General features: G+C 36.3%; 3 protein-coding genes and 1 long non-coding RNA gene across 6 annotated transcripts in view; 2 read left to right on the top strand and 2 right to left on the bottom strand.

Annotated features, from left to right (window-relative positions):
- The window catches only part of LOC143913567 (uncharacterized), a 781,442-nt gene that overhangs the window by 340,238 nt on the left and 415,495 nt on the right, over window positions 1-25,709 (top strand). The gene's annotated exons all lie outside the window — the stretch shown is intronic.
- LOC143913589 (uncharacterized) overlaps window positions 1-25,709 on the top strand; it is a 459,558-nt gene that overhangs the window by 220,580 nt on the left and 213,269 nt on the right. The window lies entirely within an intron of this gene.
- On the bottom strand, window positions 11,720-16,732 carry LOC143913524 (uncharacterized). 2 transcript variants are annotated; one of them, XR_013260713.1, is made up of 4 exons: window positions 16,379-16,590; window positions 15,996-16,277; window positions 12,051-13,750; window positions 11,720-11,930 (listed from the first exon to the last, which is right to left on the bottom strand). XR_013260713.1 is itself a non-coding variant. In XM_077433372.1 (3 exons), the coding sequence occupies exons 1-3, from the start codon at window positions 16,484-16,486 to the stop codon at window positions 12,563-12,565; spliced, it is 1,578 nt and encodes a 525-aa protein (XP_077289498.1). In that variant the 5' UTR covers window positions 16,487-16,732; the 3' UTR covers window positions 11,720-12,562. The 2 variants fall into 2 exon arrangements, 1 of the variants encoding a protein (XP_077289498.1); XM_077433372.1 differs by having other exon boundaries at window positions 11,720-13,750; window positions 16,379-16,732.
- LOC143912592 (uncharacterized) lies at window positions 18,984-22,133 on the bottom strand. 2 transcript variants are annotated; one of them, XM_077431884.1, is made up of 4 exons: window positions 21,961-22,114; window positions 21,467-21,886; window positions 20,841-20,894; window positions 18,990-20,711 (listed from the first exon to the last, which is right to left on the bottom strand). In XM_077431884.1, the coding sequence occupies exons 1-4, from the start codon at window positions 22,066-22,068 to the stop codon at window positions 19,338-19,340; spliced, it is 1,956 nt and encodes a 651-aa protein (XP_077288010.1). In that variant the 5' UTR covers window positions 22,069-22,114; the 3' UTR covers window positions 18,990-19,337. The 2 variants fall into 2 exon arrangements, with proteins under 2 accessions (XP_077288009.1, XP_077288010.1); XM_077431883.1 differs by having other exon boundaries at window positions 18,984-20,894; window positions 21,961-22,133.

Genomic DNA, 25,709 nt, shown 5'->3' with positions numbered 1-25,709 from the left:
ACGAATAAAGCTGTGATCGTGCGATTCAACTAATCAAATGTAAGATCAAGCGCGCGAAATCTTAAACAAACTGACAGATGAATGTCGTTTAACCGGCGAAGGCTGCCGACTGTTCAGCCCAAAACGGCAGAGTGAGTGAAAGAGAAAGAGCTATCTGCAGTTGCAAATAGCTCTTTCTCTTTCTCGTTCCGAAACTCCGGGCTGCGTGGCGGTCAGGGCGGCGCTGTAAAACTTTACAGCCAGTACAGCAACATTTTAATTCATTTGTCACCATACAAGTTAGTGGGGTCTTCGAAACGGTCAACATTACTTACAATATCACCCTTTTGGATATGGGTGATATTGTAAGTAATATTTACTCTGTCGAAGGCCCTAATAGTTCGTCCATCCAACTAATAAAAAAAATATCATTAGTAAATAAAATATTAAATGTATTATTAAACATATATCTTAGAATTTTATAGGAGGGACTGCAGCCCGGCAGCCCATTAGGACGAGCCGCCACTGGTGAAAATTGTAAAATGTTTTATTTTCTAATAATTATATGTTGTTATCATTTATAATCAATATAAAACTGTAAATTTTCCAAACAATGTAACGTTTAGTTATTTTGTTTTTTTATTTATTCTTAATCATCGAGAAGATTGAATTAATTTTTCACTCTATTGATCAATTTAATAATAAACGTAATCTTTAAATAACCAAAAATATTCACGAGTGATGGCTAAAATGAACAATCTGAGCTAAGATATTGTGTCTGGATTGGTATTGGGATTTCGATTTCTGAAATTTCAAATGATTCCATTGTTAATTCATATCTTTTGCAGAAATAATAACAGTTTTTCGAGTTTTTTAAAACGAATTTAGGGTTAAAGGACTAGATTGCTTACACGGATATGACATTAAACCACAGAAAAACATGTTTTTACAATAATAATGAAAAACCGCATGGAAATAACCACTCATCCGATATTAAAATAATCGTCTTCTCACAGATAAAACACATTTTGAAATTAAAATTAAGATCATCGATAATAGAATTCGACAAACTACTCAAATCCGCCATGCATATTTTGCACTCAAAAGGAAAAAAATCTAAAGTAAGCAATTAATAAGAATTGAATAATAACCGAAAAATGTATTTTCTTCAAGATAATTTCAATGATAGCGGAAAAACCGCACAAAAAAACAATTGATTATTAAAAATGCAAGAATAATTGAAGAACGGAAGTGGTACCTGCTCTTTTTATTATAAGTTTTTGGATTCAATTGTCTCATAATTGCCACTCAACGGATTGGGATGAATCGTAAAAGTTATGATACATAGGTTGCACATACACACATATAATATATATTAGTATAATATTCTTTAAATATTATTGTGTAATAGGCAGTGATGTAGTGCTAAAAATCATTTCAAAATTAAAAATCCCCAAATTCTGCGATCATAAAAAAACATATTTAGTTATATGGTTTTTAACAGAAAATTTTTCAAAATGTATAAAAAGAATCATTTCCATACATTTTAATAACTTTTAAACAAACCAGCACTCCTGGAACTGCCAGGATCGGAAGGTGGAGGAGGGTCGATCACGAAGTTAGTCCTCGGAGTCGGTGCTCCCACACCAGATGTAGACGGAATATCTTCATTGTCTTCTGAGGCCATCACACCTGAAAATAAACAAATAAAATCATGTAATTGATGAAGTTTTGTCACATAAGCTCAAATAGACCGGACGTTGAAAGCATGTTAAAACGATTCCATGATGATTATTTTTTTTCAGTTTATGATGATCAGTTATGACTAGAGACACGTATTTTGCGCACTTTGCTATTAATGCTTAATTGATCCTAAAATTAGGAATATATGCCAATAGATGCTAAATTCATAAAATACGCGAATAGATGCTAAAATAACAAACAAAAGTGAAATTTGCATAAAATTTTTAAAATTAATAAAAAATTTAGAAGGGTCTTCCTATCCCTTTGCCCATTTATTATGTGAAGAAATTGAGGGGATAAAACAGAGCTTGCAGTTTATCATAGACGGTGATTTTCCTGTCGAAACCAAGCAACTGCTTTTGTCTACTACTGTAAAGAAAAGAAGACAGTTGGAGCTGTGCCTTAAAACTAGACTCGCACTCGAGACTAAATGAGACAAATCTATTCGTCCGAAAATTGAGTAAACTATTCAATCCATCTGTGGCAGGTTCAAAATCTAATATTAATGTTAAAGAAACAGTTTTGCCATTGTTTAATGTATTAACAGAGGCTCAATGTTTGGAAGGATATCAGCACTTTTTAGACAATTAATAGAGAATATAAAAAGTGAATCCAGGCTGGATATATTGCTGTTATTGATGGCAACAAAAATTAAATATGAAGAGTTTGGTTGTGCAGCTCTAAAATCTATTTGGTGTCCCGTCAATAGTGTGGATGCTGAAAGGTATTTTCGTAAATACAATATTGTTATCGATCGTCACACGAATCTCAAAAAAGAATCTGTAGAAATATGCTCCATGTTAAGTTTTAATCAATTTTAATTGGTATTATATTTTTATATTCATATTTTTTGTCTTTGTATTTTTATATTCATGTTTTTTTTATTGTAATTTTAATTTCAAAATATTTTTGAATTTTTCTATTATTTTTTAATGGTTGCGTAGTCTTTAAATTGTATATATGCATGTATATAAATTTTATTAAAATTCATCGAAATTTTTTAATATTTAAAATTAAACTCTTCATAAAGATGTAAATTGAACATTTATAATGCCCTAAAACTCTAAAATGCAAAATGAAAATGCTAAAATTGACAAAAATAGATGCCCAAAATACGTGTCTCTAGTTATGACTAATTCTGCATCAACACTACTTACAAGACACAAAATCAAACTACTCGTATTTAATTTTTTAAGCCATTGACAAAAGTCTCATATAATATAATACATATTGTTGCGTAGGGGTCGGTTCAGGATTCCATTGAAATGCCAAAGTCGCTTCACAGCATTTATTCAACGATTCAGGAGGTCCACACGAAATACTTGGCTAATTTTTTAGGTTGGGTAATTCCTGCTTGTAAAAATTAAATAAAACGTTATTAAAACACATCAATTATCGAAGATATGATCAATAAAGAATCTTACTAAACGATTTTATTTTATACCCATTTTAACCAAAGTGTCCTCTTTTGACATATTCAAAACCTGGTCACCTTAACTAAGAGCTTCTTTCGGCGGGGAGATTTTCCTAAAATAAAGAAAATAGTAAAAGTAATATAACATTATATTAAATCATATTGATGAACTATTGTTTTTAAATATACATATAAATAACAAGTATTACATTTTTTTTACCTTTATATGTTGATATTTACGTTTTGAGAAAGCAGTGGAAATTTTGATGATAATAATGATGTGTATGCCTGGCTGTCAAAATTCTTTTTTTGCACAGGAAATAGCACGGGCAAGGATTTCTGTAGGAAATAATATATGTCTAACCCTTTCAAAAACGTATAACTGACGCTAACATATCTGGTAATTATTGTATATCCATATATTTAAATGAAAGGATCCGCCGTCTTTTATCGACATGGAAACAATCCAATAGAATTTGTGCTGAAACTGAAATTATAGCGATTATTAACATATCCGAGAATTGATAATATTATGGGAATAATTTACATGTGTATGTTAATCGGTGTGACTTACTCAGTTATTGAGGACACAGCCTCTCCATTGGATCTGAAAGTAAAGTGATTGTAATTGTAATTGTAATTGTCTACCACCGATAAATAATATAAGCAGTTACAACTTACATTTCAGATCGCATGGCCCAGCCCCGATTTTTGCTTTCAGAATCGCTATCAGAGCTGAAATTGAAAATAATTCGTATAATAACAAATTCAAGAACTGATAATAGTACAGAAACAATATATAAATATGTATCGTACCGATACCGATACCGTACCGATTCTGAGAAATAACTAATAACGGTCATTGTTTAGCCTAAATGCACTTAGAGTCCAGATATAATCTTTGGGAAGTAAGTGCATGCACCTAGTTAATCCGATAACAGATATCCGTTGGTATATGTATATATATATGTATATATATATATATATATATATATTTATATATATATATATATATATATATATATATATATATATATATATATATATATATATATATATATTATATATATATATATATATATATATATATATATATATATATATATATATATATATATCAGTGGCGGCTCGTCCTAATGGGCTGCCGGGCTGCAGCCCCTCCTATAAAATTCTAAGATATATATTTAATAATACATTTAATATTTTATTTATTAATGATATTTTTTTTATTAGTTGGATGGACTTAACTATTGGGGCCTTCGACAGAGTAAATATTACTTACAATATCACCCATATCCAAAAGGGTGATATTGTAAGTAATGTTGACCGTTTTGAAGACCCCACTAACTTGTATGGTGACAGATGAATTAAAATGTTGCTGTACTGGCTGTAAAGTGTTACAGCGCCGAGCTGAACGCTGCGCAGCCCGGAGTTTCGGAACGAGAAAGAGAAAGAGCTATTTGCAACTGCAGATAGCTCTTTCTCTTTCACTCACTCTGCCATTTTGGGCTGGACAGTCGGCAGCTTTCGCCTATCTGCCGTCTACAGTCGGCAGTCTTCGCCTTCGACATTCATCTGTCAGTTTGTTTAAGATTTCGCGCGCTTGATCTTACATTTGATTAGTTGAATCGCACGATCACAGCTTTATTCGTTTTCTTTACTCTTAATTGGTTGTGTACGAGCCCTCATCAAATCTTCGGTGAGTCGTTTTCATTTTGATAACAGCAAACTTTTTTCAAATCTGTTTGACTTTTTCTCGTAATTTTTTATTTAAATATATTAAGATTTTTTTTCTTTTAAAAATGGAAGAACAAAAGAATTCAGTAAAATATTTACAAAATTTGCACTTTTCGCGACTAGAACTTACCGAAAAAGTCGCTATACAAGCATTAGGCTGCCTCACGCCCAATTTAATTATTTCACAGCCTGCAACTAGTAGATCTTTTAGTTACTCGCGAAAATTTAATCCAGACATTTATAAAAAATACAATTGGTTAACGAGATGTACAGAAAAAAACGCGTTATTTTGTTATCCGTGTCTTTTGTGTGGAGGCGAGTCGCCAGGCGAAGCATCTTGGACGAAAACAGGAGTTATTGACTTAAAACATTTAAACGATAAATTTAAAAACACGAGGGAAGTGTCGAACACTTAAAAAATTTGTGTAATCTCACGATTTTGGGAAGCTTGTCGGCGGGAAATAGATAAGCATAACGAAAACGTCAAAAAAAAATCGGGATGTTTTATTTAAAATTATTGATTGCGTTAAATTTTGCGGTAAATTTGAAATGCCAGTGAGGGGACACGATGAAACAGATAATTCAAAAAATCCAGGAGTTTTTCGGGGGCTTCTAGAATATTCACAAAATTTCGACGATTCTTTAAAAAAACATTTTCAAACTTCTTCGGTTTTTAAAGGGACATCAAAAACTATTCAAAATTAACTTTTAGATTGTATTTTGAACGTGTGTAGGGAACAAATAAGTGCTGAAAAAAAAAAAAACAACTTATCTAGCTGTTATGGCAGATGAAACAACCGATGTATTGATGCATTGTCAACAGGTTAATGTTTTTCGTTACGAATTAGGGGGCTAAGTTTTTGAAAGGTTTTGGGGTTTTTTTTAATCCGCGTCGCGAAACCAGCAAGAACGAATTTTTTTAGCAATCTTACTGGAGTACCAGCGTATTTTTCGAAATCTTCATCGCGTTTGGACGCACCCCTTTAACGGGTGGTGAATTTTGCTAGTTTTTTTTTCAATAATACTTAAATCCACATGTAAGTGGTCGTACGCCAAAAATTGTGCTTATTTTGTCCTGTTATGACATGATAGAATAATTATGGTGACATTTTTTAGACATATTTTCAGTGCAGCCCCGCCACTAAAAATTATCACGAGCCGCCACTGATATATATATATATATATATATATATATATATATATATATATATATATATATATATATATATATATATATATATACAAATGGTCTACGGGAGAGTATATTGCGTAGGAACAGCGAGAGTGTTCCTGGATTCAGAAGGGATAATTAGATCATGGACTATCTTGAAGCAGAAGCTGATAGAAGAGTTCAAGTGGGATAATGAAGAGCTCGTCTTCGGAGAACGAGAAATGCTTGCTCAAGCAGAGCCCATTGACTCCGATTCAAGTGGGGCCGGTGAAACACCAAAGATGTCAAATGGTACACAGCCTGCAGCATCGCCGTCTCAAACTACTTTAGACGCTTCTTCAGTGCGACTAGACACGGGTGAAACAGATATGACTAAAGCACAAGAAGAAATAAGAGAACCAGTCAGTATTCCAACACAAGAGGACGGTGTGGACACGGGTGAAAAAGATATGACTAAATTACAAGAAGAAATAAGAGAACTCATTGTTTCCAATAATGAAGAGGACGATGCGAACATGGCTGATGGAGATGTAAACATGGCCGATGTAAGTGTGAACAGTGATGGTTTGGACAGAAAGAGACTTTTGGATTACGGAGACATGCCATCTTCAAATACAGATGAACCACCCGATGATCAATTTGGAAAAGGATCTAAGGATTATAGTCATTTGAAGAATTCTGAAGATGAGAATAAAGAATAGGAGAAACTTAAAGACAAAGAGAAAGATATGTCTAAATCACAAGAAGGAATAAGAAACCCAGTCAAAATTTCAACACCGAAAGACACTGTATTCTCTCTCAAGCTCGGTCGTAGTCGGATTGATGTTACTTCAATGGAAAAGAAAATAGGACCGTGGATTGAGAATCATTTCGTGACTATGAGAAATTCCGAATTCTTAGGAAGATCGTGAAACGTGGTGTGAGTGAGCGTTATACTCTCTATCTCAATGAGATGGAGAGTGCTATCGCAAGTAATCCTCACCACTTTTTCAGATTTATTAAGAGTAAGCATATTTCACATGGCCTTGAGCATTCATTATCATATAATAATAAAAGTTGTGTCGGTCCTGAGATCGCTAATGCTTTTGCTAAATTTTTTAGCTCTGTTTTTGATCAGAGATCACCATCCCTTGATGCTAATTTGGCTTCCGAAATTGGTACTGAGGGTGTCGGTATAGACATTTCGCGGGTCTCGCTTGGAGATGTTAGGATGGCAATTTTGAAGCTGAAGGGGTCTGTTGGGTCTGACGGTGTACCTCCTGACGTATTAAAGGCATGCTGTAATTCGCTCTTAGAGAGTTTATTTTTAACCTTCATTTTTATTTTTAACTATTTTTAACCTTATTCTTGGTTCTGGTAGTTATCCTGAAAAATGGAAATTATCTAGAGTCATTCCTATTCATTAAAGTGGCTCTAAAAATGAGGTTGAAAATTACAGACCTATTGCTATCATCTCGGCTATTCCCAAAATTATTGATAATATCCTTCACCGTTTGATTATTTTGCAGTTCAAAAGATTGTTGTGTGATGAGCAGCATGGTTTTTCATCATGTCGTTCCACTACCACTTATCTCGCCTGCTTTTCATATTAAAACCATGTCTAAAGTTGACGGTGGTCAACAAGTTGATATAGCCTACTTTGACTTTCGTAAAGCATTTGATCTTGTCAATAAAGACGCTCTTATGATCAGATTAGCTGAAGTGGGCTTTTCTCCACGTCTTCTTAAACTCTTTGCTTCTTATCTTAATGATAGGAAGCAATTTGTTAGATATGGTATTTATGAATCTCCTTCATATATCTTCGCGATCTGGTGTAACTCAGGGGTCCACCTTAGGCCCTTTACTATTTACTATAGTTATTAATAACCTCCCTAAAGTACTACGTAATGCTTCATGTCTCTTGTTTTCAGACGACGTTAAATTATTCTTTGCTGTCAAGGATGAGAGGCAAGCCTCTCTCCTTCAAGCGGATATTAACGCTGTTTTAGAGTTCTGTTCCAGTTTAGGGCTGGAACTGAATACTAGTAAATGTGCCATTATGAGTTATGAACGTGCGAATTCACTCTATTGTCACGGATATTCCATTGGATCCGTATTGTTGAAGCGTGTGGAATCTATGGTCGACTTGGGTATCACTTTTGATCCTCAATTCACCTTTCACAACCACATCAAGACAGTCGCTGACGTTTCCTTTCGTCGACTTGGATTTGTCTTGAAATATGCTAGGTTATTCTCCAACCCCTTGTCTTCTCGCTTGTTAGAAGTAAGCTAGAGTATAATGCGATTGTGTGGAATCCGCATGAAGCAAACTACTATCTTATTATCGAAAAAGTGCAAAAAGCATTTCTTCGTTTTCTATATAAGAAAGAGTATGGGTACTACCCATATTTCTATCCTACTCCTTTCCTTTTGGGCATGCTTGGGTATAATTACCTTGAACTTCGGAGAAACTTCTCGTTAATTCGTTTCGTTCTCCAGCTACTGCGTGGTAATATGTCATGCCCGTTGTTGCTGGAACTTTATGTACCTAATAAGTATGTGCGTGGTAGATATCATCATTTAATGGTTGTACCTCCTGCTCGCACAGTTATTTTTCGAATGGCTCCTATACCAAGAGCCAATCAACTTCTCAATGAAATCGTTGCTGCCGTCCCTGAATGCGATATTTTCCACCTCGGTGAGCGTAGATTATCGGATATTATTTTAACATATTTATCTGGTAACCTGCGCTCATTGTTACTTTCTTAATTTGAATGTGATGTATGAGTGGAATTTTAATCGACTCTCTTCCATTTGGGCCTCACTGTGATTTTATTTTTTATTCATAGTTTGTTTTACTTTTTCTTTCTCCTTTGTACGTTTTTATGTACTATTTTAATTTTATTTAATGTAAACAAAGAATGGGATTTATGGATTTTATTTTTGATTTTTACACTGTGGTGGCTCGCTATACGACATGGTCGAGTTTGGTCACCTTCCTGCGAGTGGGGACCAACTCGGCTGGGTTCGGAGAGCGGCTACTCACTCTGCCTTCAGCTGTCATAAATAAAACACGTGCATTAACATGCCAGTCGTCTCATTCGTTCTCCCCCATAACACTTTAGCTAATTTTTTTTTTCTGATGTATTATTTTCCTTTTGTTACTTTTTTTATTATTATTTTATTTTACCATGTTTTCTGCTTTTTACTAATTTTACTTGTTTTTATATATTTATCAAATGTAGGCCATTGTGGCGCATTAGGTTCTTCCTGTAATGCCACAATGGTCCAAAACTATTAATAAATAAATAAAACAGAACTGTATGGTTCAGTGCCATGTCAGCATAATTAGATGGTTGAAGTCCACATGTGGGCAATCATTCACATTCCTAAACGATAAACTCCTCGATTGTGCAATACACAGTGATCGCAACCCTTTCCAGATTCGTATTCTCGAATATCTTCTAAATCGGCGTATTATAAATACATTCCTATACACAGTTAATTAGTCGTCTAAAATACTTACCAGATTCATTAAACTTTTCGCCAATTTTATTCCATATCAATTCTGTTAATCTTTAGGCAGTCGTAGTCAACTATCTCAATAAAAGCGATACAAAACCCCAAATCGTTTTAATTTTTGAAATACTTGTCAGTTTTGAGCAGCAAAGAATGATGACACGTTCAATATTGCAAACATGCAGCGTACATGTTGTCTCGCAGCAAATTGCTTGTTCTGCGTGTGTGTGTGTGTGGATACCAGTGGCGGCTCGTGATAATTTTTAGTGGCGGGGCTGCACTGAAAAGATATCTAAAAAATGTCACCATAATTATTCTATCATGTCATAACAGGACAAAATAAGCACAATTTTTGGCGTACGACCACTTACTTATGTACATGTGGATTTAAGTATTATTGAAAAAAAAACTAGCAAAATTCACCACCCATTAAAGGGGTGCGTCCAAACGCGATGAAGATTTCGAAAAATACGCTGGTGCTCCAGTAAGATTGCTAAAAAAAATTCGTGCTTGCTGGTTTCGCGACGCGGATTAAAAAAACCCCAAAACCTTTCAAAAACTTAACCCCCTAATTCGTAACGAAAAACATTAACCTGTTGACAATGCATCGATACATCGGTTGTTTCATCTGCCATAACAGCTAGATAAGTTGCTTTTTTTTTATTTCAGCACTTATTTGTTCCCTACACACGTTCAAAATACAATCTAAAAGTTCATTTTGAATAGTTTTTGATGTCCCTTTAAAACCGAAGAAGTTTGAAGATGTTTTTTTAAAGAATCGTCGAAATTTTGTGAATATTCTAGAAGCCCCCGAAAAACTCCTGGATTTTTTGAATTATCTGTTTCATTGGCATTTCAAATTAATCGCAAAATTTAACGCAATCAATAATTTTAAATAAAACATCCTGATTTTTTTTGACGTTTTCGTTATGCTTATCTATTTCCCGCCGACAAGCTTCGCTTAAATGGGTTTTTATGTTAGCCGATCCCAAAGTCGTGAGATTACACACATTTTTCGTGTGTAATCTCACGACACGTCTGTAAGTGTTCGACAAGTGTTTTTTAATTTTATCGTTTAAATGTTTTAAGTCAATAACTCCTGTTTTCGTCCAAGATGCTTCGCCTGGCGACTCGCCTCCAAACAAAAGACACGGATAACAAAATAACGCGTTTTTTTCTGTACATCCCGTTAACCAATTGTATTTTTTATAAATGTCTGGAATAAATTTTCGCGAGTAACTAAAAGATCTACTAGTTGCAGGCTGTGAAATAATTAAATTGGGCGTGAGGCAGCCTAATGCTTTTATAGCGACTTTTTCGGTAAGTTCTAGTCGCGAAAAGTGCAAATTTTGTAAATATTTTACTGAATTCTTTTTTTCTTCCATTTTTAAAAGAAAAAAAATCTTAATATATTTAAATAAAAATTACGAGAAAAAGTTAAACAGATTTGAAAAAAGTTTGCTGTTATCAAAATGAAAACGACTCACCGAAGTTTTGATGAGGGATCGTACACAATTAAGAGTAACGAAAACGAATAAAGCTGTGATTGTGCGATTCAACTAATCAAATGTAAGATCAAGCGCGCGAAATCTTACACAAACTGACAGATGAATGTCGTTTAACAGGCGAAGGCTGCCGACTATCCAGCCCAAAACGGCAGAGTGAGTGAAAGAGAAAGAGCTATCTGCAGTTGCAAATAGCTCTTTCTCTTTCTCGTTCCGAAACTCCGGGCTGCGTGGCGGTCAGGGCGGCGCTGTAAAACTTTACAGCCAGTACAGCAACATTTTAATTCATCTGTCACCATACAAGTTAGTGGGGTCTTCGAAACGGTCAACATTACTTACAATATCACCCTTTTGGATATGGGTGATATTGTAAGTAATATTTACTCTGTCGAAGGCCCCAATAGTTCGTCCATCCAACTAATAAGAAAAAATATCATTAATAAATAAAATATTAAATGTATAATTAAACATATATTTTAGAATTTTATAGGAGGGGCTGCAGCCCGGCAGCCCATTAGGACGAGCCGCCACTGGTGGATACATCCTTAAAGTGCCATGCCCTCCAAGAATGTTGGCAACTAGAATTCCCATCCGTAATTTATGCACAGTCAAGCTTAGGAAGTTAAGACTGTTAAATTTCTCCCAAGGTCAAAAATTAATAAAACACTGAAAGAAAATCAAAAATGCTGTAATTGTAAGAATAGTACAGTGTGGTTTCATTTTCGATAAAAAAAAAAATTGACGCCCGAGCAACTTGGATGCATTCTTCAGGATCAACTCTTCATAAAGATAGAAAAGTCTTATTAACAAAGGTATTTGGGCTGTTGCAAAATCCAATATTATCTAAAAATATGAGAAATCCTCTCTTCACATACTTCCAGCTCTAGAAAGTTATTTAAAGAAACAATCTTTTAGTTTTATCAGATGCCATATAGCTGATTCCTTAGTGTCAAAGAGTATTTTCAGACTATTTTATACATATGGATATACTATATGTACATACATATATGTAGATACAGGTATCCAGTAATTCGGTTTTTCTACTACAGAGCTTTGGGGAGTTTCAGGATAACATGTTAGACCCAGTTTGTTCTCAAACCTTTGAGTTATCAACTATTTTATATCTGCATACTGCTGAAAAAGGGAGACATACTTTGAAGATCGCTAGGACGGAAATATATATCATTACTTAGATACGTATCATTTTGTGAATTTCCAGCTGGCGTTAGTGGCAATAAAAATTGGAAACATTTCTATATCTTGCTCCGGTATGAGACTTTTTGACTAAAAAAGCCAACTTCTTTTTTTCTTTTCTCAGTCTAAAAATAGCTGAATCATCCTCTCAAAGAGAAATAAATATTCAGTTCAAGTTCAAGCCATCCATCTATTTTTCATTCAACAAAGGCACAGTGTTACCCTCGCAGGGATAGCTTTACTTTTTCCCTCAGTCTGACAAGTTGTGAAAAACCCTTCACTTCTATGCAGAAAATTTCAATCGCAACTGCACTCGTAGATCTAACATTTGAGAGAGTTTTTCTTAGAATGAGTCAGCAGATGTCGAGTCAACTTGCTCTTTGATATGAACCTTTTCGGACAGATTTCACACTTCTGCGGCTTCTCCTCGGTGTGATACTTAACGTGCCGGTTTAATTCACTGACCGTGGCGAAGAACTTGGAGCATATCTCACACTTGTGCGGTTTCTCGCCGGTGTGGTGCAGCATGTGCCGCTGCAGTACACACTTGACCGCGAAGCACCTAGAGCAGACCTCACACTTGTATGGTTTCTCCCCGGTGTGGAAAACCATGTGTCTTTTCAGGTTCTTGTTTGTTATGAAGAATTTCGAACATATCTCACATTTGAGCGACTTTTCACCGGTGTGAATTTTCATATGCTGTTTCAGGTTGCTCTTCAGCACAAAGAACTTGGAGCAGACCAGGCATTCGTGCGGCCTCTCCTGCGAGTGAACTATCGTGTGTCGTTTCATCGCGCTCTCTAGGGCGAAAGACTTTCCACACACGTTGCACTTGTGCGGTTTTTCCCCCGTGTGGTATGACGTGTGTGTCTTCAACTCCCAATAGGATATGAAAGACTTGGAGCAGACGTCGCATTTGTGTGACTTTTCGCCGGTGTGACGGGTCATGTGTTGCTTTAACGTGCCGTTGGTGACGAATGTCTTCGAGCACACTTCACACTTATACGGCTTTTCCCCGGTATGGTGTTTCATGTGGTTCTTTAATATGAACTTGGTTGAAAATTGTTTGGCGCACACTTCACATTTGTACTGTTTCTCCTCGGAGTGGGTTATCGTGTGCTGTTTCAACAACCAGTTGGAAACGAAACACCTGGAACAAGCGTCACACTTGAACGGTTTGTCCTCGCTGTGAACTCTTTTGTGTTGCTTCAGGGTAACCTTCGTAACGTACTCTTTCGAGCATACTTCACATTTGTATGGCTTTTCTCCAGAATGGTACACCATATGTAACTTCAATGTCAGTTTTGATGTGTACCACTTTAAACATATGTCGCATTGTTGTGTTTTCTTCTGTTTTTCAATTCCGCTGTTAATTTTCACGATCCTTTTGTAATGCGTTGAAATGTGCGATCTCAAGACGGACTTGTTTTTGAACGTTTTTCCGCAATAATCGCACTCCGAATAAAAGTAACTTTTGTCTAAACTATTCTTGGATCTCGAATCACCCACCTGCAATACAAATTAATTAATGCTTTTAGAAAATGTTACTTTATAGAGAGCTATGTTCCTAAAAATGATTTGCTTATACAATAGAACCTTAATTATCCGGATTGTTAGAAACAAACAAATTTCACGTTTTTGTTGCTTTGAAATGCATAACATAAAAATTCTAAAATAAGAAGGAGAAATGAATCAGTTGTCTTCAAAATTCAATACTCAAAGGACGATCATTTCTTGAAAATTTGATCGCGATTTAAATATTTATTTTTAATATAACCAATGTGGAAAAGAAAACGTATTGTATTATCATTAAAAGGCAAATTAGATATAATCAATGTTTTAAAAAAGCGGTGTCTTAAGATGTTTTTTGCCAAATAAATATGATGTTGGAACGTCAACGATCTCGGATATAAAAAAAAACAAAGTGAAAAAATTACGAAGTTTACTGATTCTTTAATGTCGGATGATGGAAGCTTAGAGCATAAGGTTATGAAAAAATCAGGAAATGAAAAAGTCGAAGAGTGTATTTTTATGTGTTTCATTCAAAGACGATCGATATTATTGTATGAAAAGTCTTCGCGATTCAAAAAGAACAGCTAACTTTAAACAAAAATCCATAATTGAATTTCTTAGTAAAGAATAATTTAATATTGATCTTCATGTTACTATATATGTATGTAAATGTAGACAAATAAAGATTATTCATACTGAATGTACACGTTTTTCTCTGTCAATTGTGATTTTTTCGATTATCTTGAGTACCTTCATCCCCAATCAGTCTGGATAATTCTAGGTTCTACTGTACATAATTAAAATATCCCAGGGGCGGCTCGTCTTTAACGGTAACTGGGGCTTTAAACCTCACACGAATTTCTAGTGACTCGTCAATTGTCAATGAGTGTTTCTTTATCCCGTTCACCCCGCGGTGAGCAGAATCGGTTTGTAATTCAGTTCGGGGTAGTCGCTTATCTGCTGTGGTCCTGTAGTCACCAGCTTCAGTTTACCTGCTACTCTGGCACTTGCGAATGGTACTGTGTGTGGAGTTTAGACGGTCATTCGAGGCAAAGAAAAAAGATCTGTAGTTCCGTGTACAGTAAGGTGACCGTTCATACTGATTTTTTGGGTATCTGTCCTGTTAAGTCGTACGAAAAAACCAGTACACTTTCTTAAACAATAGTATCTAATAGATGGATCAAAATATACAAATTCTTCAGTAAAAATGATATCTTCTACAAAAATATTTGAAAAATAATCAAATATTAAATCACCTGCTGAAGGACTTTTCTCTTCGATTAACAGTCTTGTGTAGAATTTTATAGAAGTATTCAACAAAATGAATTCATTTTTTCATAAACGTGCGTGCATGATTTTTTCGTTCGTTTTTAATTAGCACTGAGCAGCAAAAAATCGCGTTTTTAAGTTACCAGAGTGGAGACGAATCAATCTTTACTAAGTTTTACCCACTAAATTCGAATATGACGATGATTTTCGTTGGTTTGCTTTCGTTAATGAGATATGAGCGTTTAAAAAACCACGCGTTATTTTCAGTATATAACTGAAAATCTAATATTGCAGTGCTAAAAGTGATTATTGGAATCGATAGCCAGATTTTTTTCTACTGGTTTTTTTTTTTTTAAATACTTATGATTAACTATCTAGCGAATTTTGCATATTTTTTCCCGTGTTAAATTAGAAGTTTAATTTAATTGGCCAGTAGTTTATTTCGCCACGTTCATACGGATTGGTTTTCTATCTCAATATATTTATTTCATCATAGCGTACTAATTCAAACGATAAATGATTTTAAATTAGTTGAAGAATGTTGTCATCGAAGTTTTTAGAAATAATTTTTTGGATAAGATGTCCTGGTTTTAAATTTAAATTTAAATTTGCCTTAAGTTGGTTTGTAAAGATACCTCCGGGGCAGAATAAGCCAGCCGTGGCTGTCTATATTCTCTATAAAATCACATTTTTGCTTTTTTATAACACACAATGAAACAAATCAATAATTTAAAAGTAATTTTCCTTGCATAAAATGGTACTGAAAAATATTAAGTTCATTTTTTTAGATAAAAACATTAAGGTTGGTGGGTGGATTTAGCCTCTTCGTGCCCCACCTGTTTTTAGAGTCACGAGCCCCCCTGTCCCATCCTATTCCTGTATTTTCAACACTTTTTCAACATATTTTTAGGTATTGTATTGTATTGGATGTGTTATGAAATTATAATTTTAATATCTACGAGAGCAACATTACCAATGAACTTTTTCCTTTAGAATTGTCTTTCCGGCCTTTGCGCGATGAAAGACCGTTGATATTGGACCGTCTCTCATCACACTCATCGTCAACACCACGACTGTCACTATCCCAAATCAAATCGTCAAGTATAACTTCTTCGACTTTAATATCACCGTTGGACAATCTCAATCGAGCTGATTTATCATTATTAAAGCAGATATTCTTAAAGTTGGCTAACAACAGTAGATTGGACTCGCACCAGGAACATATCGAATCTGGCAGCTCATCATACCTATCCACCTGAAGGAATATAATATAGATTATGCAATTATTTATTTTTCTGATAGTTTACAACATTCGAGTTTGGAATGAAGCCCCCGGGAACGGGCTGAACGTCTGACCTGGAGCTGACAGCAATTCCAAATGCGTTTCGCTAATGTTTCAGTATCGCCATAGATACGAACGAAACAATCAGATGGGGCAAAACGTAAACAAAGTCGACACTCCATCGTGATATTATGTATTCCTGTCTATTTACTGTCACTTTGACAGTAGTCTAGTCTATTGTAGATACCAACTGTACGTAAACGTGACATTTCCACGTCACAACTATACGTTCACGTTAAAAAAAACGGATAAAAAATTTGACACATACGAAAGTAGCACATTGCAAAATTAGCATTCAGGCTAATACAGAGAAATGTTATAATAATAGAAGTGGCTTTCGGCGTTATATTGATGTCAAGTGACGACCAGTGGCGTAGCCAGGATTTTGTCAAGGGGGGGTTTTGACAGGAAAAAAGGCAAGATAATTTATATAATTTATATTTAATTAATATAAAAATAAAGTAAATACGTAATAAACATATGGTATTGTTGCGTAGGGGTGGGTGGAGGATCCAAGCATTTATTGATGATTAAGGAGATACACGCCCTGGCAGTGCTCAGTCCAGAATGACATGATATCGCCTACGTACCGCCTTATAAAGGGTAGATCTCTCAGGACGTCTAATCTGTTTACCTGTTGTATAGTCACGTATTCGGATATGTATTTCCACGACATTGGGTCTCCCGTACCGATTCTGAGAAAGGACTAATAACGGTCATTGTTTAGCCTAAATGCACTTAGAGTCCAGATATAATCCTGGAAGTAAGTGCAAGCACTTAGTTAATCCGATAACAGATATCCGTTGGTCTAAGTGCAAGCACTTAGTTAATCCGTTAGCAGATAACCCTTGAACGGTCACATAGTCTCTGGGATTCTATTCGCTTAATCCGCGGCGTACGTAACAGTATGAAAAAAGTTCAAATAAAATAAAAATAATGAATACTTTAAAAAAGTACGAAATTCACAGATCCAATCTTCGCGTATTTAGTTAATATTTTTTCTGCACTAACATTTATATCCCTATGAATATGTAATAAAGCAAGTCCATTTAGTCGATTTTCCGACATCGTATTTCTTAAATATGTTTTTAGTCATCGTAGTGTGGAAAAGCTTCGTTCACTTGTGGCTGTTGTCACCGGAAGTGTTGCTAGAATTTTTAGAAGTATGTAAATATTAGGGAATATTGAAGGATTGCAAATTGCAATTGCAGCTAGTGCGTTTTTTGGTCGATTTTCACTAGTACTTATATATTGCCACCACATTTCCAACTCTCCAGTTAGAATGCAAGGCCCACAAAATTTATCTTGGTTGTAAATTTCCCCCGAAGTCTTTATCTTATTTTTTAAAACACTTGATGGCTGAGAGCTTTTTCCATCAGGAAGCAAACATTGGAAATTTTCAAGTATATGTTAACGTCCTAAAAATCTGTCATGGATTTGGGATAAAAAACTATCCAAAAATGGTACAAACGATCAATTGCGACAGGAGTGGGATATTTTGCCGCCGACTGCACTCCGCCAAGGGGGGGGGGGTCCAGACCCCCTGGACCCCCCCCCCTTCGCCTAATAAATATGTAACAACATGGTATACATTTTTATTAGTAAATTGATCTGATTGTATTCCGTGCGTTGTAGCGTAGTTATGGAGTTATTGACACAATTTATTTATATAACATTTCTCTGGGCTGACATAGACAAGTCAAAACAGTCAGTGTACATGATGTAACGCTACGTCTTCAGTTGGCAACAATGCCAATGTCTAGGTTGGCATTCTGCTACCCCTACTTCCCGGATATATATATATATATATATATATATATATATATATATATATATATATATATATATATATAAATTTTTTTAAACGTATTTTAATTATTTTTATTTTTATTTGACATAGTTGCTTTTTACATACCTCTTATGCAGTTCACATGGTTTTACTAACTGTTTTATTTTATTTGATATATATTTTACTTATTTGGCCATGTAATGCTGTACTGTCACAATATCATCATACCATATATACATATATGTATATAATATGGGTGACCATCACCGCACTGACAGTCAAAAAATCGAAAATGTTCGTTTACCATGCATACATATAAAAAACGGTTAGTATATATATTTAGTGGCGTGCGGTAAAACTCTCTCTCCCCCCCGTCGTACATCCTCACTTAATTTGCGCGAGCAGGATACAAGAATAACAGGCTTTTCCTCCCGTATCCTGCGCGCGCACATTAAACAAGGCTGTATGCCAAAAAGAGAAAACTTCTATATATACTGTTTGTTACCAATGTTTCCTCTAGACTTAAGCCTCTGATCATTTACCGCCATTTGTTGAACATTTATTAAATTTATTAATTAATTTATTTTTTCTATTGTTTATTTGTAGGTAGGTGGTTAGTTTTTACCATTTTTTTTTCTTATTAAACAATTAAATTAAATATATTTAAAAGGTATTTGAAAAAAATTCGACCGCGTGCGGATCGAACACAGTACTGCCACATTTCTTTTAATTTTATAACTTAATTGGTACCCATGCGATCATATTTCATCGGGTACAACATAATTAGAAAAATAAAGATTTTATATGTTCAAAAATGAAAAAATCAGTTTTATTAAAAAAACTCATTTTATTTAAAAAAAAAAAAAATCAATACTTTTATTTACATAGCAATATCGCAGTATTGGCATAACTGACTAAATAATAAATAAAATATTTGCGGAAATCTTATGTGCCCAAAATGTTACTTTTGTTCTCCATTGCTTAATACAGGTTTTTCACTCCAAATTGATCTTTTTCATATCAAATTGACCCTTTTTCATTTAAAATTGAACCTTTTTCATTTCAAATTGACCCTTTTTCAATTCAAATTAAACAATTTGAAATGAAAAACCTTTATCGGTCATTGTTTTGAGACTGTAAATCACCAAATTTTAAAATGGCTAACATTTGAACAACGCACCAACTCAATTAAAATCTTGAAACTGTTCCCCAACGTGAGTTCTCATATGCTGTTTCAAATTGCTCACTGTTACAAAACATTTGCCACATTTTCTACATTCGTGCGGCCTCTTGCTGGTGTGATACTTCAAATGCTGGTTCAATTCGCCAGCTGTGAGGAAGCACTTTGAGCAAATTTCGCACATCATAGACTTTTCTCCCGTGTGTTGCATCACGTGTCGCTTCAGCATATAGTCGGTGGCGAAACCCTTCGAACACAACTCACACTTGTTCGGTTTGTCTCCCGAGTGCGTCGCCATGTGCCGCTTCAAGTCTTTGCTTCTTATGAAACACTTTGAGCATGTTTCACAAGCGTGAGGTTTCACCCCAGTGTGTATCCGGACGTGTTCGTTCAGATTGCTCCTCGTCACGAACCTCTTCAAGCACACGTTGCACTGGTGCGGCTTACCTCCGGTGTGATACATCATGTGCTGCTTCAAATTAGACAACGATATGAAACGCTTTGAACATATTTCGCATTCGTGTGATCGTTTCCCGCCGTGAAAGACCCTGTGGTTGTTCAACGCTCCGTTTGAGAGAAAGCCTTTGGAGCAGATTTCGCATACATGCAGTTTTTCTCCAGTGTGGATTCTCATGTGAGATCTCACCGAGAACTTGGAGCTGAACTGCTTCGAGCATACTTCACACTGGGGTAGTTTGTCTCCAGCGTAGTGATATTCCATGTGGGCTTTGAATGTGAATCTGGTATTGAACTCTTTGAGGCAGATGCCGCACTTGAGAATCTTTTTGCCGGTGTGACAGATCATGTGCTGATTCAGTGCAAGCTTTGCTTGGAACTTTTCCGGACAGATTTGGCACTGGTGTATTTTTTTCTCAGTGTGATGATATTTCATGTGCGTCTTCAATCTGAATTTCGAGCTGAGCTCCTTCGAGCAGATTTCGCACTTTTGTAAGTTTCTCTCGGTGTGGCGTTTCGTGTGTGCTTTTAGTGTTGTTTCCGTTTTGAATTCTTTCGAACATGTTTTGCATTTGTGCAGTGTTTTATCGGTGTGTCGTTTCATATGTAATTGCAATGACGATTTCGTTTTTAGCTCTTTTGAACATGTTTTGCATTTATGTAGTATTTTTTCAGTGTGTTGTTTGGTGTGTGTTTGTAATGACAACTTGGATTCAAACGCTTCTGAGCATATTTTGCACTTGTGTAGTGTTTTATCAGAGTGGCATTTCGAATTGTGTATTTCTAATGTTATTATTGTTTTGAATTCTTTTCGGCACGGTTTACATTTCAGTTTTTTCTCAATGTGAAATTTCATAAAATGCGTCCTCAATGTTTGTTTGCTCTTAAATTGTTTGAAACACATCTTGCATTGGTTTAGTTTGTTTCCGACGGGACGTTCTTTCAACAGCTCATTGTGTGGTTTACTCTTGAAGTGTTTCACAATGTGCGATATCAAATGAAATTTATCATCAAATGATTCTCCACAGTAGTCACATTCGAATATAGATATGCTGGAATGCGGATTGTTGAAACTATTCTGTGCTGGAGATACACTTGAAGTAATCTACAAGAGAGGAATTTTAAATATATACACATAATATATCTAATGAGTGAAAACAATTTGACGAAAAGAGTGAAAATTCACTAGTTAAATAAAATTAAACTAATATAGTATAGAATTATGCCTCCGAAGTAATTGAAGATAATGTCACATTGGTGAGTTCAGCACATTGTCGAAGATTGTCCAACATTTTCAACAAAATTTAATTGAAAGATTTTAAATCAGATGATCTTGGAAGTCAGGCAATATTCCGGAAACAAACATGAAACGATATGGGAATATTTATTGTGTGCAATTTGTATCCATCCTGTTGGAACCTAATACCTAACTATACCAGAATTCCCATTTCATTAAATATATGACATTTACCGCAGTTCAATGGCAGATTATCGCCCCCAAACTGATAATATGGCCAAATGTGTTCAAAATAATCTTCAAAAAATAACTATAGCATAATGTTACCCTGTGCAGTTGGTTTTTATTTATGCTTCAATTCAAGTTACTAATCGTATAAATGTTTCCGCATCAGCATATATGTAAATGTATTTCAATAAAAATGAATATGAACAAGTTACCTTTTTTCCTTGGCCACTGTTTTGTGAGTTGTGATTATTTAGATTTTTAAGACCACTATCACCAATTGGTGGCAGACTATACGGTAATGGATTGGAACCGAAATTCTCATTCTCCCACACTAGATCTTCCAAATTTACTTCTTCCACTTTAATATTGGTGGTATCTCCGCAAGACGTAGTATCAACGACGCTCGATATTTTACCTCCATTATCTGTTAGTCTTTCATCATCCTCATCATCATCAATAGTCGCATTCACCCAAATTGAACCAGCAGTTACAACTTTTGGCTCGCATTGTGACAATCTTAATCTCACAGTTTTATCGTGGCGTGTACAGTTTTGTTTGAAATTGGCGAACAAGAGCACTTTCGATTTGCATGTCACGCATATCGAATCTGGCAGTGTATCATTTTTTTGCACCTGCAACACAAATTGAGATTATGCTTTTGAAAAGTTGACAAGACGGGCAAGTTTGACAACGCTGGATGACTGACTTTAAGCTGACAGCAGCTTCGGACGAGTTCCAGTAACGAGTCATTGTCGTCGTATATTGAAATAGAGGATTCAGCTGGTGCAAAACATAGACAGAGGCGACAATTCATCGCGCTGTAAATGTCAGCTGTCACTTTGACAGTTGACACATGCTGTCTTACCAACGTTTTTAAATCGATGCCATCGTGATAGTATTACTCGGGTTTTACTCGGCTTCGCTCGGTATTTGTAATATAAACCGCTTAAACATGACTAATCTTATAGTGAACATTTTATTAAATTTATTTGAATATTCATTTGTTTTTTTTATTAAATTGACTGTCACGAACAAACAAACATATATACTTTCTCTTTCAAAATTATATGTACATATACCAGAATCCGGCGCCTGCGCCCGGGTCCAGACTTCGCTCCCGGGGTCTTTGAATCGAAAAAAAATGGAATCCTTTGAATAGAAATAAAATGTGTTGTTCCCAACTAACCAACTAATGTTACATACATACTGTCCGAGCCAACAAACTCACATGGCCGTGTTTTGGGCTCTTACGGGCGCGCACTCATGTTTACGAGGCGCGCTCATCTGTCAAATCAGACGCCCGCCATCCGCCGGCCGTGACGGTACTGGCGTGGCTGGTGGCTGGTCTACCTTGCCTGACCAGTGACCAGTGACCAGTGACCAGCTGCAGCCAGCCAGCCAGTACTCATCCACAGCCCCCGCCATAGAGGGGCACAGGCGAGAGGCGCCGGCAAACTCCCCGGCTCGCCATTCTATTCGTTATTAAACGAGGATAACCCGAGCTGACTTGTCTAATTCCCCACCCCGCCCTGTTCCAGCACGTGCTCCAGAGCGAGCTGAACACACACAGAGACGACGACACACACACAGCCACTGGTCACCCAGCATTTACACACACACATTACAGCTCCTGAAGCTATCGTTCACATACATACTTTCGAAATTATATATTAGATAATAAATATGTGTTAAGTGTCTTAATTTTGTGCTTATTAATTTATTAAAATATTCATGAAATACCATATGTATATATATATACATATATGATGGTTCGGTGATTACTAGTCAAATGTGAACCAGTCACAGGACAACTGGTCGCTCTAGATCGGTCACACGTGATCACCCGTCACACTAAAACTGGTCACGAGAAAACTGGTCACACCCTAAAACTGCCAATGGAGACGAAACGGAAGAGGAAGCAGAAGAAGAAGCCAACACAGTCACAACAGAATCACGACTATCAGGACCATTTGAGCAGGCAGATGTAGGAGAAGAGGCAAACATCGACGTCACTGCGACCGTTTCCATAAAAGATTCACTAATACTTGCAGACGTAGTTTTAATATCAGGCTTCAAACATCTAGCAGCTCCCGTACAAACATCAGCAAATGAAACACTTGGGCGCAGCTCTAATGATGAAACAACGTCAGTGGCAGACATAGAAGTAGTATTAGTATTCGATTTTATATTCTTAATGCTCATTCCCCAATCTTTAAATCTACCAAAATGAACACCAGCAGGCCAAGAACCAGCAGAAAATAACAGGCCAGCGACAGAAGCAGGAACAGATACCTTAAAGGATGTATAAGATCCTCGTGCATTAAGAGGGGAAACCACAATGCCATCCTTTAATCCACAGATGGCATTAACGTGAGTCAAAACCTCGTCACACGAAGTGTCCAATGAGAGCTTCCATATATGTATATTGACATTCCTTTTGACGGAAATAATAATTCCAGAAGCTGCTGTTCCCACCTCAAATTTACGTCTTAGTGGAGGTTGTTCAGCCGAAGGTCGGTCAGGTAATGCGGGTTGTCCAGGTTTTTTATGATTAATTCGCAGACCAGATTTACGTCTATTTCTTTTCTTTTTGCCCATCTTCACGGCTGCATCAGCAACGAGAGAAACAGAAGGAGAAGGCGCAACACTTCTAATAAGTACAGGAGAATTCAAGCCTCGTATTAACTGCTCTAAGGATGAAAATCTTTTCTCAATACGATCAATTGCATTGACACATCGTTCACGCCACATGTTACAACAATCGCCCATTGTAAAAATTCAAATAAAAAAATAACAAATGACAATTTTTTCTTATTCTTTCTTCTTTTGTTATTTTTTACCGTACTAAGTATATAATAATTTATCTATATATATTTTCAGAAATCAGTTTAACCACTGTATTTAAATCACAATTGCAAAATTTTTATCAAAAATGAAAGCAACACCAATAACACTACACACAATGCAAAAACACGACACTATTAATCGATAATATATTCGAAAAAAGCATCCGAATATCGGACAATCAAAACAACGAACCAGCTAGTTAGTATGCTACCTAGCAACTAACTACCCGTTTTCTTTAATATATATATATATTTTTTTTTTTCATTTTTGAAAGTTCCACTCTTTTTACGCACGGTAGAGTGAATTGGTTTTATACGGCTAAAGGTGTCATGAAATTTTGTACGAAACTGGAGTGAGATGGCTACAGTGGGATTGTAAGACGATTTAAATTGTATATAAAAGTGAATAAACAAATACATACAGGATACAAGTTTTATTAAATGAATTTGCACAGCAATATAAAACAAGGTTAATATTCACCAGCTGGATGTAGTCTCCATAGCAATAGCTTGAAAACATTTGCTGATCATCTTCTTCAATATACATTTGAAAAGGTTGCACAAAATTAAACAAACACTGATATTTATTTTCTATATCGCTTAAAATTATACAATTAATTTTGAAATTCAAATTCACTAACAATAACAAATGAATTTGAAAATTTCAACTCTAAATACACTAAATAATTAAAATTGGGGCGGCTCGCTTATACGACATGGTCGAGTTTGGTTGCCTTCCTGCGAGTGGGAACCAACTCGGCTGGGTTCGGAGAGCCACTACTCACTCTGTCTTCAGCTGTCATATAATAAACACGTGCATTAACATGCCAGTCGTCTCATTCGTTCATCCTCCATACTGGTGACCCCCGACATCGAGCCACGCAGCCTCGATCAATTTCAACATGCCGCTCATCCCTGTCTCGCCGAGCCAGGCGGGAAAGCTACCCGCCGCGCCCCCATCGCCATCAACACAGCACGCCGCGGCCCGCGGGTGACAATAAACGAGCAGACACGGCTGGCTACCTACCTACCTACCTACCTACCTATCGACATGAGTCCAGCCACAACGTCGATGACAGGTGCAAAAAAATGGGGGAGCGAATGAGACGACGATCTTGACAGCTGGATGTGGAGTCATGCGCGATCCACTACACATAGAACGGTCATCCAGCACCACAAGACATACACCACCTCAGCACCATCATCATCATCATCATCAAGGCCCCGTCCGTCCCCACGAGCGTCGTCACGCCGAGACGGGCGGTAGCGCTACAACACCTCCACGAGCCACAACGACTCACAGTCCAGCTCGGAGTATCATCAACCACATCGATGCCCCTGCCGCCCCCGCTGCCCCACCAACCGACATCAGCCTCGGAAGAGCGGCGCCGCCGCAACATCGCATCGGCGCGACCATCGGACCAGCCACCGTCCTGCTCGCGACGTCACCGCCCTCGAATCTACCGACCATTCAGGGCGGTACACCTACACAGCGGATGACCCACGTCAACAATTTTTTTCTCTTTGTGTAACAATAATTTTTTTCTTTTGTAAAATTTGTTTCTTTGTAATTTTGGTATCGCTGATGCTGGGGGGGGAGTGATGTGGC

Source organism: Arctopsyche grandis, chromosome 6 (assembly GCF_051622035.1).
Source record: "Arctopsyche grandis isolate Sample6627 chromosome 6, ASM5162203v2, whole genome shotgun sequence".
NCBI lineage: Eukaryota > Metazoa > Arthropoda > Insecta > Trichoptera > Hydropsychidae > Arctopsyche > Arctopsyche grandis.
The sequence above is the reverse complement of the archived record's forward strand: the minus strand, read 5'-3'. Positions and strand labels throughout refer to the sequence as shown.